At 34.4% G+C, this 16,183-nt stretch overlaps 1 protein-coding gene across 13 annotated transcripts in view; it reads right to left on the reverse strand.

Moving 5' to 3' along the window:
* Positions 1–16,183, reverse strand: part of PTPN13 (protein tyrosine phosphatase non-receptor type 13) — a 203,241-nt gene that overhangs the window by 133,810 nt on the left and 53,248 nt on the right. For all 13 annotated transcript variants that reach the window (XM_038582203.1, XM_038582194.1, XM_038582199.1 and 10 more), the window contains exon 2: positions 13,104–13,223. In XM_038582203.1, coding sequence (XP_038438131.1) covers positions 13,104–13,218 — 115 coding nt within the window. In that variant the 5' untranslated portion in view covers positions 13,219–13,223. The remainder of the gene's footprint in view (positions 1–13,103; positions 13,224–16,183) is intronic.

Below are 16,183 nucleotides of genomic sequence, written 5' to 3' on the forward strand. Positions count from 1 at the left end.
CTGGGTCTCCAGGATCGCGCCCTGGGCCAAAGGCAGGTGCTAAACCACTGCGCCACCCAGGGATCCCCTAGAGGCTTTTTTTTTTAGAGATATGGCAAACCAGAAAGTGTTACAAGTAACTCTTTTATCCAAATTATAATAAAGTCATTTTGTATTAGAAAGGCAGAATGACTGTAAGAAATAACTTTAGACTAGAAGTGAGACCTAAGTGGTTCTCTATTTATAAGGAAAAAGCTGAATAATTGGAATCAAACTGAAGATCCCACTGCCTGCATTTAGAAATAAATTGCCTTACTCACCTAATAACATTATCTTCATTTGGTTTTTCTTTCTTGTTCCCAAAGTAAAGCAAACTACAAATGAACTTCCTATGCATTTTGTTTCTTCTTTGACTTTTTCTATAAATACAGTGAATATCTATGTTTTATCTCCTCAAGCTTTGCAGTGAGCACCTCTGATCTTCTATCCTGTCTGAAATATGCATGTGTCATTAAGCCTACAACTTGTACTTAGAAAAGATACTGAGACTAACACCAATTTTTATTTCCCGAAGGAGGGTCGAAACTTCAGAGCAAAACTATTTCCTATATATGTACTCTTTTAAGTTGCAGACTTCTAAAAGACAAATTGGCTTGAAAGTGGTTTCTTTCTTAAAATACACCAATCGTATTTTATTTAACCACCCATTCAAGTAGTTGTAAAAATGTTCATCTTGAATGGTTAAGTCTATTTCAAAACTTGATTATATACCTAGCTTAATAATTTTGGAGCCAAGTGCCAAGCTTCTTAAAGCACTGGCACTTCTACTGCCACCCAGCAACTTCCTGACAGCCTCTGTAGATCAGAGTGGCTGCATTATATTTTGCCAGACAAATTAAACTGTAACTAAGATAATTAACAAAAATAAATTTTATATTAAAAGCCATTTATAAAAGAGCAGGTTTTATTTTTTTCTCCCTCCAACACAAAGTTTCTAAAAAACATCTTCTTCCATTCTTGCTATCTGAATAAAACCTGGGGGGGGGGGGGGGTGGAAAGATTACAAATTTTCAAGAATGCACTTAGCAACTTCTCTTTACTTTTGACGACCTGGAATTTACACTATGACTGAAAAACCAAAAATATTAAGGGTGACTGTCATTTATTTCATTTTTCAAGAATTGAATGAAAAGGTCAATAAAGATGAGTTTATATTTTCAGTTTCTAGAAAAAGGAAATACACAGTTTACCAGAGAGAAACTGACTTTAATTATGATGACATGATTCCACATAATCATGATCTGAAGCTATTTTTGAAAAATATTTTTGTGACGACTAATGCCATTCTCTGCTGCTCTTCAGATATCACCTCCATATTTACATTTTCAAGAACTTTTCCTTCTCAGAGAAAGGGGAGAAGGAGCCTTGTTTGAATGGTAAACAATTCCACTGTCCAAAAAGAAATATTAGGATATATTTTGTGTAAAAATGTTAAACATGACTAATACACATCACCAAAGAAGGTAAGAATAGTAACCTGTTGCTAAATGATACTAGGCATAGAGCCCCCTTTTAATTTTTATATTTGATAAAAGAAATAGAGAAGTAATCATAAAATGCTTTCTTTCAAAAGCTTAGTTACATACATAATGTAACTAATATAATGTTACATAATGTAATAATGTACATAATGTAATACATACAGTTACATAATGTAATAATCTCAGAATGTTGAGTAGAAGTCAGATACACAAGAGTTTACATTGCATGATTCTATTTATATGATGTTTAAAATCATATAAATTTATCTATGTAACAGGTTGTAATAATGATTTCTCTTGGTAGTCAAGAATTAACCAGGAAAATAAACTCACATATATATGTATACAACATGGAGGCAAGAATATAACAATGAGGGAAAGATGGTCTCTTCTTTCCCAATGTTGCTGGGAAAACTGGACAGCTACAGGCAAAAGAATGAAAGTGGACTACTTTCTCACACCATACACACAAAAAAAACCTCAAAATGGATCAAAGACCTAAGTGTGAGACCTGAAACCATAAAAAATCCTAGAAGAGAGTGCAGGGAATAATTTCTTTGACATAAAACACAGGGAATAATTTCCCTGACATAAGCTGTAGCAATGTTTTTCTAGGTATGTCTCCTCAGGTATAGGGAATAAAAGCAAAAATAAACTACTGGGACTACATCAAAGTAAAAAGCTTTTGCACAGTGAAGGAAACCATCAACAAATAAAAAGGGAATTTTCTGACTAGGAGAAGATATTTGCAAATGATATAACCAATAACAGGTTAATATCCAAAATATAAAAAGAAGTTATACATCTCAACACCAAAAAAACAATGTGATTTAAAAATGGATAGAGGGCCCAATTTTTTTTTTTTTTTTTTTTACTAAAGACATCCAAATGGCCAATAGACACATGAAAAGATGTTCAACATCACTAATTATCAGGGAAATGCAAATCAAGGCTTAATGGCATGTCACGTCATCTTACACCCATCAGAATGGCTAAAATAAAAGACAAGACATAATAAGTGTTGGTGAGGATGTAGAGAAAAGACAAAACTGTGCATTATCAGTAGGAATATAAATTGGTGCAGCCACTGTGAAAAACAGTATGGAGGTTCCTCAAGAAATTAAAAATAGAGGTACTATGTGATCCAGTAATTCTACTACTGGGTATTTACACACACACACACACACACACACACACACACACACACACACACAAAACGAAAACATTAATTCGAAAAGGATATATGCAGCCCTATGTTTATTGCAGCATTATTTACAATAATCAAGGTATGGAAGTCACCTAAGTATCCACTGGATATTTATCCAAATTGATAAGGAAGATGTGGTGCGTGCATACACACACACACACACACACACACACACATTACAGAGCCACAACAAAGGATGAGATCTTCCATTTGTGATGACATGAATGAACCTAGAGGGTAATATGCTATGTCAAGGCAGAAAAAGAAAGACAGATACCTTATGATTTTACTCATATGCGGAATCTGAAAAACAATCAAAATCAAAATCAGATCTATAAATATAGAGAACCAATGGCTGCCAGAGGGGAGGGAAGTAGAGGGTAGGCAAAGCGAGTGACGTGGGAGGTACAGGCTTCCATGAATAAATCATGAGAATAAAAGGTATAGTATAGGTAATATAGTTAAGATTTTAGGGGCTCCTGGATGGCTCAATTAGTTCAACATGGAACTCTTGGTTTCAGTTCAGGTTATGATCTTAGGGTTGTGAAATCAAGCCCTATGTTGAGGTCTATGCTAGGCATGGAGCCTGCTTGAAATTCTCTCTCTCCTTCTCCCTCTGCACCCCACCTCAACTACTCTTGCTCTCTCTCTCTAAAAAAAAAAAATAATAATATTATAATAATATTATAAGAGCGTTGTATGGCAACAGATGGTAGCTATACTTGTGGTGAGCATAGCATAACATACAGAAGTTGAATCATTATGTCGTATACCTGAAACTATACAACACTGTGTGTCAACTATAACAAAGAAGAGGAGGAGAGGAAGAAGAATTCCTATTCAATTATTATTGAATAGGAAGCAGCAGGAGGGAGACTTCAAGTGTTGGAAAAGCTCTATATCTTGATCTGGGTGATGGTTTATATGGGTATGTACTTTCATAAAATTCATCAGGCTGTACACTTAATAATAATGCTCTTTATTAAGTAGATGAAAGGGATTAAGGGGTACAAACTTCCAGTTATTAAAAAAATAACACTCTTTATATACATTATATCTCAACATTTTAAAAAATCTTTAACTATGAAATTAAAACAATATATATTGTGAGTAAAATTATTTTTATCAGCCTAGGAGGATGTTAGAAAACGCAACCTGTAGCAACTTTTTTAAATGTAACACTTTAAATTATAAAGTGGCTTGTCACATGTGGAGCCAAAAAAATTTCAAATTGAAACAGTGTTTTGACTGTGTATTTATAGGGGATGCAAGGTTTGCTACAAGTGCTTCATACACTTGTTAAGCAACTGACATTATTCATTTTAAGAATGCTAAATATTAATTTCATGTTTTATAGTTTGTTTCCAGGGAGAAACGTGGGGTAATGGTGTCTGGTTCAAATACATTTAACTTGAAGGACCTGTTCACTGTGGCTTTATAAAGGCAGGGCAAGATGTAGCTTGTCAGAGACAACTGATACACCCTGTTAATCAAGAAAATTATGACTGTAGATAATTAGGAATGTAATATAAAGAGACTAGTTAGTCTTTGGTCTTTAAAAAGCTGTGGAGACTACTCAAAAGCTTTTAATCCATAAAAACTTTCTATATTTCCTATAAAGGCTTATCAAGCAAACAAGGAAACCAGTTTGAAGTTCAGTGCTTTGTCTCCCTTCTCAAATATGAATTCATTTATTTATTCTCCTTTGGTTCTACCAGAATGGAAGTTTTATGTTTCTTTTTGTTTTCCATTTATTCTTGCAAATTTTAAGGATATTTGACTATGCAAGCTCTGAAGTTGATAAATGTACCATTCCCATAAGTCAAACCCTCAAACTATTTTAACTCCTAATCATCTACCTTAGTCTAAATGTTATTTATAATTTTAAGTTGTGCATCATTATTATTGATGTTTTACTTTTTTTTTTTTTAAAGATTTTGTTTATTTATTTACTCATGAGAGACACAGAGAGGGAGAGACATAGGCAGAGGGAGAAGTAGGCTCCTTGCGGGGAGCCTGATGCAGGACTCCATCCCTGGACCAGGATCACACTCTGAGCCAAAGGCAGACGCTCAACCGCTAAGCCACCCAGGAGTTCCTATTATTGATGTTTTATTTATTTATTTATTTATTTATTTATTTATTATTTATCTATTTATCTATTTATTTATTTTTTTTTATTTTTTAATTTATTCATTCATTCATTCATTCATTCATGAGAGAGAGGAGAGAGAGAGAGAGAGAGAGGCAGAGACACAGGCAAAGGGAGAAGCAGGCTCCACGCAGGGAGCCCGATGTAGGACTCGATCCCAGGACTCCAGGATCATGTCTTGGGCTAAAGGCAGACGCTCAACCGCTGAGCCACCCAGGGATCCCCAATATTGATGTTTTAATACAGCCATTCCTGTTTTAGATTTATCATCAAGTTTAGTAATTATTCTGCACATCATTCCTTTTTTTTAAAGGATTCATTTATTTCTTTGAGAGAAAGAGCCAGTGAGAGAGAGGGAGAGAGCGCAGGAGTGTGCGCATGAGCAGGGGGAGGGGAGGGGCAGGAGGAGAAGCAGACGACGGACACCACCACCACCACCCCCCACCACCCCCACCACCCCCCCACCCCCTCCCCACCCCCCGCCGCTGAGCAGAGAGCTAGATACCAGGCTGGATCCCAGACCTAGGGATCCTAACCTGAGCGGAAGTCGCTTAACTGACTGAGCCATCCAGGCTCCCCTCATTCCTTTTTGAAGAGTTCCTTCTTCTGGGTTAAAGTTCTTTCTTCCAGAAATACATCTTTTAGTATTTTCCTTAATGTTTTATTGACGGTAAATATTCACTTTTTACATGAAAATGCTTTTGACCCTTTTTCTTAACCACAGTTTAAGAGGACATTAAATTCTATTTGCACATTCTAATACAATATGGCTTTTAAGAACTGGAAATGATTAACTCCTCAGATCTCCTGCACAGTTTACTAATTTTCTCCTTTAAAACAAAAGAGGATCTGTGTAAACTGCTATTAAAGATCTCCTATGAGGTTATAAGCCTAGAATCTATATATTTAATTTCTAGATGTTTTAATGTTTTTTTTCATCCTGCCTGTGTTACTTTGCTAAGGTTACCACTACAAATATCAGAGCCAGAGTAACTTCAACAGAATTTTCACACAATTCTGGATTGTAGAAATCTAAGAGCTTGGTGCCAGTAGGACTGGTTTCTGTTAAGGCCTTTCTTCTTGCTGTCAGTGACCATCTTCTTGTGTCCTCACATAGTCTTTGCTCTGTGTGTGTCTTCTTATTAAAACATCAGTCATAGTGGATTAGAGCCCACTCAACCTCACTGTAACTTATTTAACTCTTTAAAAACCCTACCTCCAAATACAGTCATATCATAAATTATCAGGAGTTAGGATTTAATATATGACTCTTGAGAGAACAAAATACAGCCCAAAACACTGCTTGTTTTAAAAATGTTCAGTGTCTTGAATCCCCCCTTTTTTTCAAATCACTTAGTATATTAAACTTTATATACTAATTTATACATACTTATTAGATGAATCTGTTATAAGAATTAGATGATATTAATTTTTAAAGGTGGGGGATCTACTGCTCTTTGATCAATAGGGAGAAAAATGAATCAAGACAGTCAAGGTCTTCAGGAAATTTGGGGGAAGCTGGATGGCTTAGTCAGTTGAGCATCTGCCTTAGGCTTGAGTCATGATCTCAGGGTCCTGGGATCTGGCCCTGTGTCAGGCTCCCAGCTCAGGGGGGAGTCTGCTTCTCCCTCTCCTTCTTCTGCCCCTCTTTCGACTTGTGCTCTCTTGCTCTCTCTCTTTCTCTCAAAAAAATAAAATCTTTAAAAACAGACCCACAGTTTCAAATTAATAAGAAAAAAGGCTAAGTTCTAAATTTAAGAGTAAGTTTTAGGAAATATTTGATATACTTTTAAAGCCACTTTATTAAAGCATGATACGACATATAATAACTGCATATACTGAAAGAGTACAATTTGATTTTCTGACCTATGAATACACTTGTGAAACTATTATCATAATCAAGATAATCAAGATAATAAACATGTCCATCACCCCCAAAACATTTTCTCATATACTTTGTAACCCCTGTATTCTATCCCTTCTTGAACCTCTCATCTCTAAGCAACCACTGATGTGCTTTATCACTATAGTTTAGTTTTAGTTTGCATATTTTAGTTTTAGATCAGAATCATACAGTATTTTTTTCTGTCCAACTTCCTTCACTCAGCATAATTATTTTGAAATTAATCCACAAAAAAAATTCATCCATATTGCTGTATGTATCGATAGTTTGCTCCTTTTTATTGCTGTGTATTGTTTCATTATATGGACATAAAATTTGCTTATCCATTCACCTGTTGATAGACATTTAGTTTGTTTCCAAGTCTTGCCTACTGCAAATAAAGCTTAGACAAGTATCCACATACAAGACTTTCTATGGACATTGGTTTTAATTTCTTTTAAGTATGTAGGAGTGTGTATGATAAGCGTATATTTAACTTTTTAACTTTTAACTGTTAAAAACAGTTTCAAAATGTGAAACTGGATTACTTTACATTCCCACTAGCAGTATATGAAAGTTCCAGTTCCCTGAAGTTCTTGCTAATTCCTGGAATGGTCAGCCTCTTTAATTTTAAGCACTCTAATAGATGTGTAGTAATATCTCATTGTGGCTTTAATCTTACATCTTTCTGATGACTAATGATATTGAGATTTTTGTAGTTCTCCAAAGTCTAATTATTTCATTATTTGAAACTGGAAATCTGTTTATCTTCTTCGGAAAATTAGCTATTCAATTTTTTTGCCCATTTTTGGGGGTTGTTTGCTCCTTACTAATAAGTTTTGAGAATTCTTTATATATTGTGGATAGAAACCTTTTATCAGTTACATCATTTAAAATATTTTCTCCCAGACTGTGACTTCTCCTGTCATTTTCATAATAGGTTAAGAAGGGGGACACTGAGGTGGCTCAGTTGATTAAGTAGTCAACTCTTGGTTTCGACTCAAGGCATGATCCCATATCCTAAGACTGAACTCCAGTTTGGGCTGCGCTGAGTGTGGAGCCTGCTTAAGATTCTCTCTCTCCCTCTCCTATTGTCCCCCACCCCCACCCCAACCCCAACCTCCGCGGCCTTGTGCACTCTCTCTCAAAAAAATTTCTTTTGGCCTCCATGTTCATAAATTATATTGGTCTATGGTTTTATTTTTCTCTAATGTCTTTGATTTTTTAAAAATTTTTTTACTCATGAGAGACACAGAGAGGCAGAGACATAGGCAGAGGAAGAAGCAGGCTCCCTGTAGGGAGCCTGATGCAGGACTTGATCCCAGGACCCTGGGATCACAATCTGAGCCAAAGGCAGATGCTCAATCACTGAGCCACCTAGGCATCCCCCTTTGTCTGATTTTGATATTAATGTTGACTTCATAGAATTAGTTGAGAAGTATTTGCTTTTCAGTTTTTTTCAAGTGTTTGCTATAGAATTGCTATTATTTCTCCCATACAATTTTAGAATTCTCTAGTGAAGCAATGTGGGCTTAGGGTTTTCTTTATAGAACATTTAAAAATATACATTAATTCACCTTCATAAATATAGGACAATTCAGGTTGCCTACTTGTTCTTATGTGAACTTTGGTAGCTTTTGTCTTTTTAGGTGTGCATTTCAATTTCAACATTGAATTTCAATTTCCATTTCAATTTTTTCAACTTCTTTGGTCCTAAGTTTCCCTTATTATTCTTTTAGTATCTGTAGAATCTGAAGTGATGTCTCTTTTGTTGCCTGATACTGTTTCTCTAAACATTCTGTTGCTATGGTCATAGGAGAGCTATCAATTTTAAAACTTTATTGTCATGTATACATGGAAGTAATTTTATGGCTCTAAATAGGCTCATAATGACTTATTTCAAAATAGTTATACTATTTCTGCCGATATTAATTTTTATAAGCCATTTGAACTAGGCCTTGTTTCCTTATCTCTAAAAATGATTAGGTGAAATGCATGAAGATCTTCCCAGATCAAAGAGTTTGATTCCATAAATAAAAATATTTATGTATGTGTGGTTCTGAGTTTGTATATTTCCTCTATGTTATTTTTCCCTTTCAGTAGCCAGAAAACTTCCCTGAAAGTACTTATTAATGAAAGTGATTGCACAAAATAAAAAAATGAACTTATTATTTCACTTAATTTTAATAATTAAATAATAGACAATTCTTTAGTAAGACATTTTTACAAGGTGTCCACAAATTCTGCTTTCTTCAAGAACTGAGGGAGAGAGAAGTTCATTTGATATTTGTCTCAGATATGTGCAGTAATTTGTTTTCACTTACACATATAATAAGTGTTTACAATGAAATACAGCCAAAGGAGTCTATACACCCTGCTCTCTGCAACCTTATTCAATATGTTTTCCCCAAAGAATAAGAAATATAACATCTTCTTAATTTTCCAAAGATACTTGCTGTTAACTCTTTTTTTTTGTATGCTGTTAACTCTTTGAATGTTTTATTTTGACAGTGAAGTTTGCTTGTTTTTTAGCACTTGATCAAGATGCTTTATTCTATTTTTAACTTATTCAATTTACTAATTTCATTATTATCTTATTTAATAAACAGGGGAGCCAAAAATGACTACATATGAAGGGCTTTATATCCTTGCCTTAGTAAGGAAGATTATCTCTTTACCTCTGATTAGTCATGAAGAAGCAACTTTACCAACAACTAATCATCCACCCTAATATCTTAAAAATCCCTTAGACTCAAAACATCTGTTTTCTGCAAAGAGCAACAGTTCCATAACAAAAAAACAAAACAAACAAACAAAAAAAATCGCTGTTTTGGGGAACTAATATAATTGTAAACTGAATTTTCCAAGGCAGCAATAATTTCAGTTCTAAAGATGATCTAGAGAATGGCATTGTTTTCTTATTATATAGGACCACTCAGTCCTTGCATGAGTTCATCCAGGATTTAAAAGCTAAAATCTTAAATGAATATATTTTCTAACATTGACTATGCCTCCCAATCAATTAATAAAGTGGATTGAGAAGCATACAGTTAGAAAGCTATAATATACAAGGATCCTTAATGAAATTCTTCCAAAACTTTTATTTCATTGCCACATTTAATCTCCTAATTAAAAAAAATAGGCTAAAAAGTAAAATCAGTTGTCTACTGTTTACACGTGATCCCTAAATTACAATACAGATGATTTGAAAATAAAGAAGAAGAAAAGATATACTAGGTAAATTGCAAGAAAAGGAAGCAGAGGTGGTAATATTAAGAAAAGACTGGAAAGAATGTAAGCCAATTTATATTGATAAAATATCCAGTCCATTTAAATTAGTCATTAGCCATTATATGTATTATACAAAATAGCATGAAAACACATGTTGGCAGTATTAAGAAGATAGGCAAAGACATCGTAATAATGGAAGATTTTAACTATCTCTATGAATTTGACAAATTATGTATATAAACTAATGTTACAGAAAAATTTTATTTATTTTATTCATGAGAGACATACAGAGAGAGACAGAGACATAGGAAGAGGGAGAAGCAGGCTTCATGCACAAAGCCCAATGTGGGACTCCATCCCAGGGCCTCCGGGATCACGCCTTGAGCCGAAGGTAGATGCTCAACCACTGAGCCACCCAGGCATCCCACAGAAAAATTTTAAAAGCACTAGCATTAACATGCCTAATTTGTATCGCAGAAATAGAAAATACACATTCAAATTCCTACGCTATGGAATATTTTACAGAATAGATCATATGCAAGTCCGCAACAAAATCTTTAAAAATTCTAAAAAGTAGTCACACAAGTAGTAGTCACATAGTATTGCACAACACAATAAAACAAAAAAAGAACCTGAAATAAAAGGAGAACCAATGATCAGGATCACCATTCTTTAAATGTGTGGAATTATAGTTTTTAAAAAGTTTTATATTATTACTCCTCTGAAAAGAAACTCATTTAAATATGGTGTCTTTCAATAAGGTCATCCTTAGATATCATTATTCTATGAATAATAACCACAATAATTTATTTTTATTTTTTTTAATATTTTGTTTTTAAAAAGGCTAAGAGCCTTAAGTTGCTGGGAGGCTCAAAAAGAGGAAGAAACAACATTTTCTTGATTTGTGTTCAATAATCCCCTAGCGGAAATGCTTATTTCCAGGTCTGCATTCATAGGAATGCATACTGGCACTCATATACTGAAGAGGACACAGGAGCAACGTACAAGTTCAAGAAGATGGGAAAATTGCCATCCATACGAAATGAAACTAAGGTTTATATGATAGATGCAAAAAGATAAAACCAAGAGAAGAAAATGCATTTTAGAAAAACTTTGGGACTCTTGGGTGGCTCAGGGGTGGAGTGTCTGTTTTGGCTCAGGGTGTGAACTCGGAGTCTCGGGATCGAGTCCCACATGGGGCTCCCTGCATGGAGCATGGTTCTCCCTCTGCCTGTGTCTCTGCCTCTCTCTCTTGGTTTCTCATGAATAAAGAAAATCTTAAAAAAAAAAAAAAAAAAAACTTCTTAGAGACCATTGTATTTTACTTGCTTTCCCCTTCCTAACATCCCTACTGTTATTGATAAGGATGTCTACTAGAAAACCAAGACCAACACCATTCATTCACAAACTAAGCAAACTAATAATTGTTTTATTTCAATTTGTTATAATAGTCAGAAGAACTTGTGCCCATAAGACATCAAACCAAGGAATGAAAAATTAGAGATTTCAGATAAAATACATCAAATAAGCATAAATTTCTTCTAAATAAATACAAATTTCCAATCAGCAATTATAATAGTTGGTAATTTCTAGACTGCCAAAGAAGCCAAATTCAATTTCTCTATATTACTGATGTTACCCTGTGAATTGGATTGAAGGTGTTATGGTAACTGCTCCCATTGGATAGTGTTTATTTATTTATTTTTTTTGGATAGTGTTTAAAATCTAAATGCCTCACACTTCATTTTATAACATATCAAGTAAGTCTCTTCATTGTAATGTGTCAATATGCTATGTAGTAATTGTATCTTAATGACAGGTACTTTACATTAAGACATTCAATCTCTATTAACATTATAAAATTTGAAAGAACAAAAAACCCTAGGTATTTGCAGTATGCAAGATGCTTTGTATTGCACGAGTCATGGCTAGGGTAGTGATCCAAATAAAAAGAGGTATTATCTTTCCCTCCTTTGAACATCTGTAGTACTTACTGCCCCCATCACTCATTTGGCACAGTTTTGAAGTAGTAAACTCTTGACATGCATCTTGTCTGATGTGAGTGAATTCTTAAGGGCAACAGTGTAATCCTGTACTTATTGGGATCTTCCACACAAAATCTCACAGGCAACAGTTGTTTCTTAAATATTGAACTATTGTTAATTAACTAAAGAATGCCACCAACATATCCTTCCTTCAACAACATCTTTGGAGCATAGTTACTGTTCTATACTCTGGAGTACCCATACTTCCAAATTTTCTGAAAAATTAATATGAAGCAAGCAAAGTACTTAAAATTGCTACATTTTAGGTAAATGGCATTAGATAAAATGAATACATTTTCTTTAGAGTAATCCTAACTCTAATCAAAGATCTTCAAACACCTAGTTTATAGCAGAATTTGGAGAGCGCTTACACTGTTTCAAATTCCTGTTCCTGGATTAGAAAATAATAGGAACAACAAGAAAGTTTATTACTATCTGTCTCCAAACATTCTTCCTCTCTGCTCTAGACCTTCCTCTACTCAATGAGTGGTCACCCTATCACCTTCCAAAAGGTTCCCATGGCTCATGGTCTTCAGTGTTTCCATTGTATAGTGATTCTCTAACCTGTATCAGAGTATCCTTAAGGACTTTTTAAAGACAAATTGCTGGGCTCTACCCCTACAGTATCAGTAGGGTAGCTCATAGATAGCTTCATCAAGGAACCTTCCTTTTCTTCCTCATGACCAGGTCAAATTCTATTAGGGCTTTTCATAGTCACGGAATTCCTTCCTTTTTAGAACTTGTCGTGGTTGCATTTTTTTCATTTGCTTATATAAGTATTGTGGCTAATAGCAATTTTCTACATCGGATTTCAAGCTCCAGACAGGCAACGTTTTTGGTTTTGATCACCATTATATTTTCAGCACTTACCACAATATTAGGGACAAAGAAGATGTTCAAATGAAGAAGATCTGAGCTTTTTAGCCCAAAGAAAGATAAGAAAAAGTATTCTTTCTATACATTGCCCCCTTATGTTTTTCAGCTACCTGATACTCAAAAAAAAAAAAAAAAGAAAAAAGAAAAAAGGCAGTAAAGAAAAAAAACAAAACAAAACAAAAACACTTACCTTTTCTGAATAATTCTTGGAGACTTTCAGCACTTTGATTTAATACAGCCCATATTTCTTCTTCCTGCAGGGGTCCGCCCCGAACCTCCAGGGCCTCAGCTAGTGACACATGCATATTACCTGAGAAACAAAAAGTAACAGATGGGATACACATCAGCAACTTGTACTGTACTTGTAGTAGTAGAAGTTCTACATCAGTGATAAGAGACTGAGGTTCCTGTCTACCTAATTTCTCAATATGGGCTTCAATCTAGATATAATCCTACAGCTTAAATTCACAGAGAATAAAGGAATTGGGGGGGGGGGGGGAAGCCTTCAAAAGCCTTCACTTGCCCTAACCCCATAGAATCAGCTTCAGAGACTGAATTGGAAAATAGGTGGTGACTACTTCATGGGAGGAGACAGAAACTTCAAGGTACCAGAAGGCAGCAAAGTGCAGATGATTAAATCAAAACAGCCAGAATGAACAGAAGGCCTTCCAGATTATAACTCTAGGCTTGGAGTTCCTCCAGCCATGGTGCATGAAGCTGAAGTAAGATAGAACACATTTCTTCCATTCACTAATTGATTCCTATATCTTCAATATATATAGTAAAACTATAAATTTTATACTGAATGGATTTAACTATGTCTAGACAGCTTTGTTGCCAACTCACCATTTGCCCTTGGGAAAGTCATTTCACCTCTAAACCTCAGTTTTCCATCTGTGACATAGGAATAATAATAATAATAATAATAATAATGCCATTTTGTGGTATCTATAAAGGGCTAAAAGGTTATTCCTATACACATGCTTTGTAATTAACTCTACAGAAGTTGAATTAATAAAAAATGAGAAGGGTGCCTTTGTGGTGACATTTTTACAGGGTCAATTTTTCCAATAGCATTCAATTAAGTCGGTGATATAATGATAAATTTTAAGGTTTTCTATGGGGTACAATAATCTGATTTTCATTGTAAGAGAGGGAAATGAAGCTACTCAATATTATCATAAATAAAGTTTCCTACACTGGCATTCCATGAAAAGAAATTGGTAGGCAGAAGCAGATGGTTTGGAAAAGAAACTAGAGGGAGTAGAAAATGCTAAATCCTTGTTTTCTATAATTATATCCTTCATTAAATTTTAAAATTAACCTATTTTAAAAAAAGCTGTTTTAGACAAAACAGCTTTGTTCACTCAACTAACAGGAGAACTAATATATTTTTTAAATTTACATTTATGGTACTTTAACCCAGACTGAAAAAAAGCAACTCCAGCTACAAATGAGGACAGCCTTGTCCTATTACTTTCCTTTTCAAATGTTTACTAATAATAAAAACAAACAAGTAAACAAACCCACAAATGTTTACTAATAGCATTTTATGCTTAGAATCTACCTTGAGGGGTGTGCACTTAAATGCACAACGTGGTAGTTAAAAGGGAAGATATAAGATATTGCTTAGAAAAAGCCAAAGGCATTTTACTTAGCTTGTACAGAAGTGATTATTTATTTCAGACACTCTCCCAGCCCAAAAAAAAAAAAATTGTGTCTTATGCACTTTTAAATGATAGTACATTTTTTAAAAAAAATGATTAGCTTTCTTCATTGCTAAAGACATCTGAGTTAATATCTTCTACATAAAACACTGTCTGAAATTGGAAGTTTCAACAGACGTGTCAAGGTACCATTAGCAATCAAATGCCAACAGGATTTGTTTTTGTTTTTTTTTTGCTTGTGATTATACCTCATGTATTGTAAAGAAAATGATCTGTATTACACAACGTTTTAAATCTTAAAATACAGGTTTTTACTTATTTTTAAAGAAATAGGTTTTTGGGGATCCCTGGGTGGCTCAGCAGTTTTAGTGCCTGCCTTCAGCCCAGGGCATGATCCTGGAGTCTTGGGATGGAGTCCCACATGGGGCTCCCTGCATGGAGCCTGCTTCTCCCTCTGCCTGTGTCTCTGTCTCTCTCTCTGTGTCTCTCATGAATAAGTAAAATCTTAAAAAAAAAAAAATAGGTTTTTATAATTATTTCCTATAAGAAAATGAAAAAGTAAAAGTAACTTGTAGACATAGCATTTTTTCAGTAGTTTGACTTTTCTATCTATAAAGATTACAAATTATACTTCTGTTGCTTAACTCAATCAGGCTTAAGTATATTTTATTAATTCTGTTAATTTTTATTAAAAATTTTTTTCTATTCAGTGTAGTAAGATCTCTCTATGCATCTCTGGTTGGAACTTGTTAGAACTCCAAAGCATAGAGGGAACATTGTTGTTTCAAGCAATATTATCTAGCTAACAGAACATGATATTTATAATTTTGTTTGTGAGAAAAGAGGCTTAAGATTTTAAAAAACTGTCTTACCCCTCTCATCACTCAATCTCAAAACTTAATGTAATGTTAAAGCAGCTTTCTAAAAATCAAACAATGATGCCATGCCTTGTATTGTCTACTATGACCATGTTTGGCAACTGCTTACCATCATCATGCTTCTTTTCTATTACTTTTATTCATCTTTACTATAGCTTTCCAGATCATTAGTTCTGAAAGGAAAGAGAAGACAAGGGAATGAAAGAAACAGAAGTAGAAGGATGAAAAAGAAGTGGAGAAAAAAAAAAAGCCTGAAGTTAACCAATAGATGAGGGAAACAGTTTGTCACAAAAATTCTTTTTTTAAAAAAAGCTATCTATCTGACAGGGAGAGAGAGAGCACAAGCAAGGGGAGTGGCGGGCAGACAGTGAAGGAGAATATATGGGGCTCAATCCCAGGACCCTGGGCTACCTAAAGCAAATGCTCAACTGACTGAGCCACTCAGGTGACCCTGTCATGAAAATTCTTAAAAGTGTATTACTTCAGTTACGCACAGTTATAGATAACCTGGTGTACAGATGTATGACTGGGAATTATTTTACTATCAAAGAGATTCTGCTTTATAATAAACATAATTGTATTCTTCACTTTTGTTTCCTTCAATGTGGTTGGCTACATAAATAAGTTTAAGGGAAGACTTTCAAACAAGAAAAATTAATTACATTACATAACCAGAATCATTATTGTGTTTTTAGTGAACACAAGAATTAACTGTCATGACCTTA

This window comes from Canis lupus, chromosome 32, assembly GCF_011100685.1.
Source record: "Canis lupus familiaris isolate Mischka breed German Shepherd chromosome 32, alternate assembly UU_Cfam_GSD_1.0, whole genome shotgun sequence".
Taxonomy (NCBI): domain Eukaryota; kingdom Metazoa; phylum Chordata; class Mammalia; order Carnivora; family Canidae; genus Canis; species Canis lupus.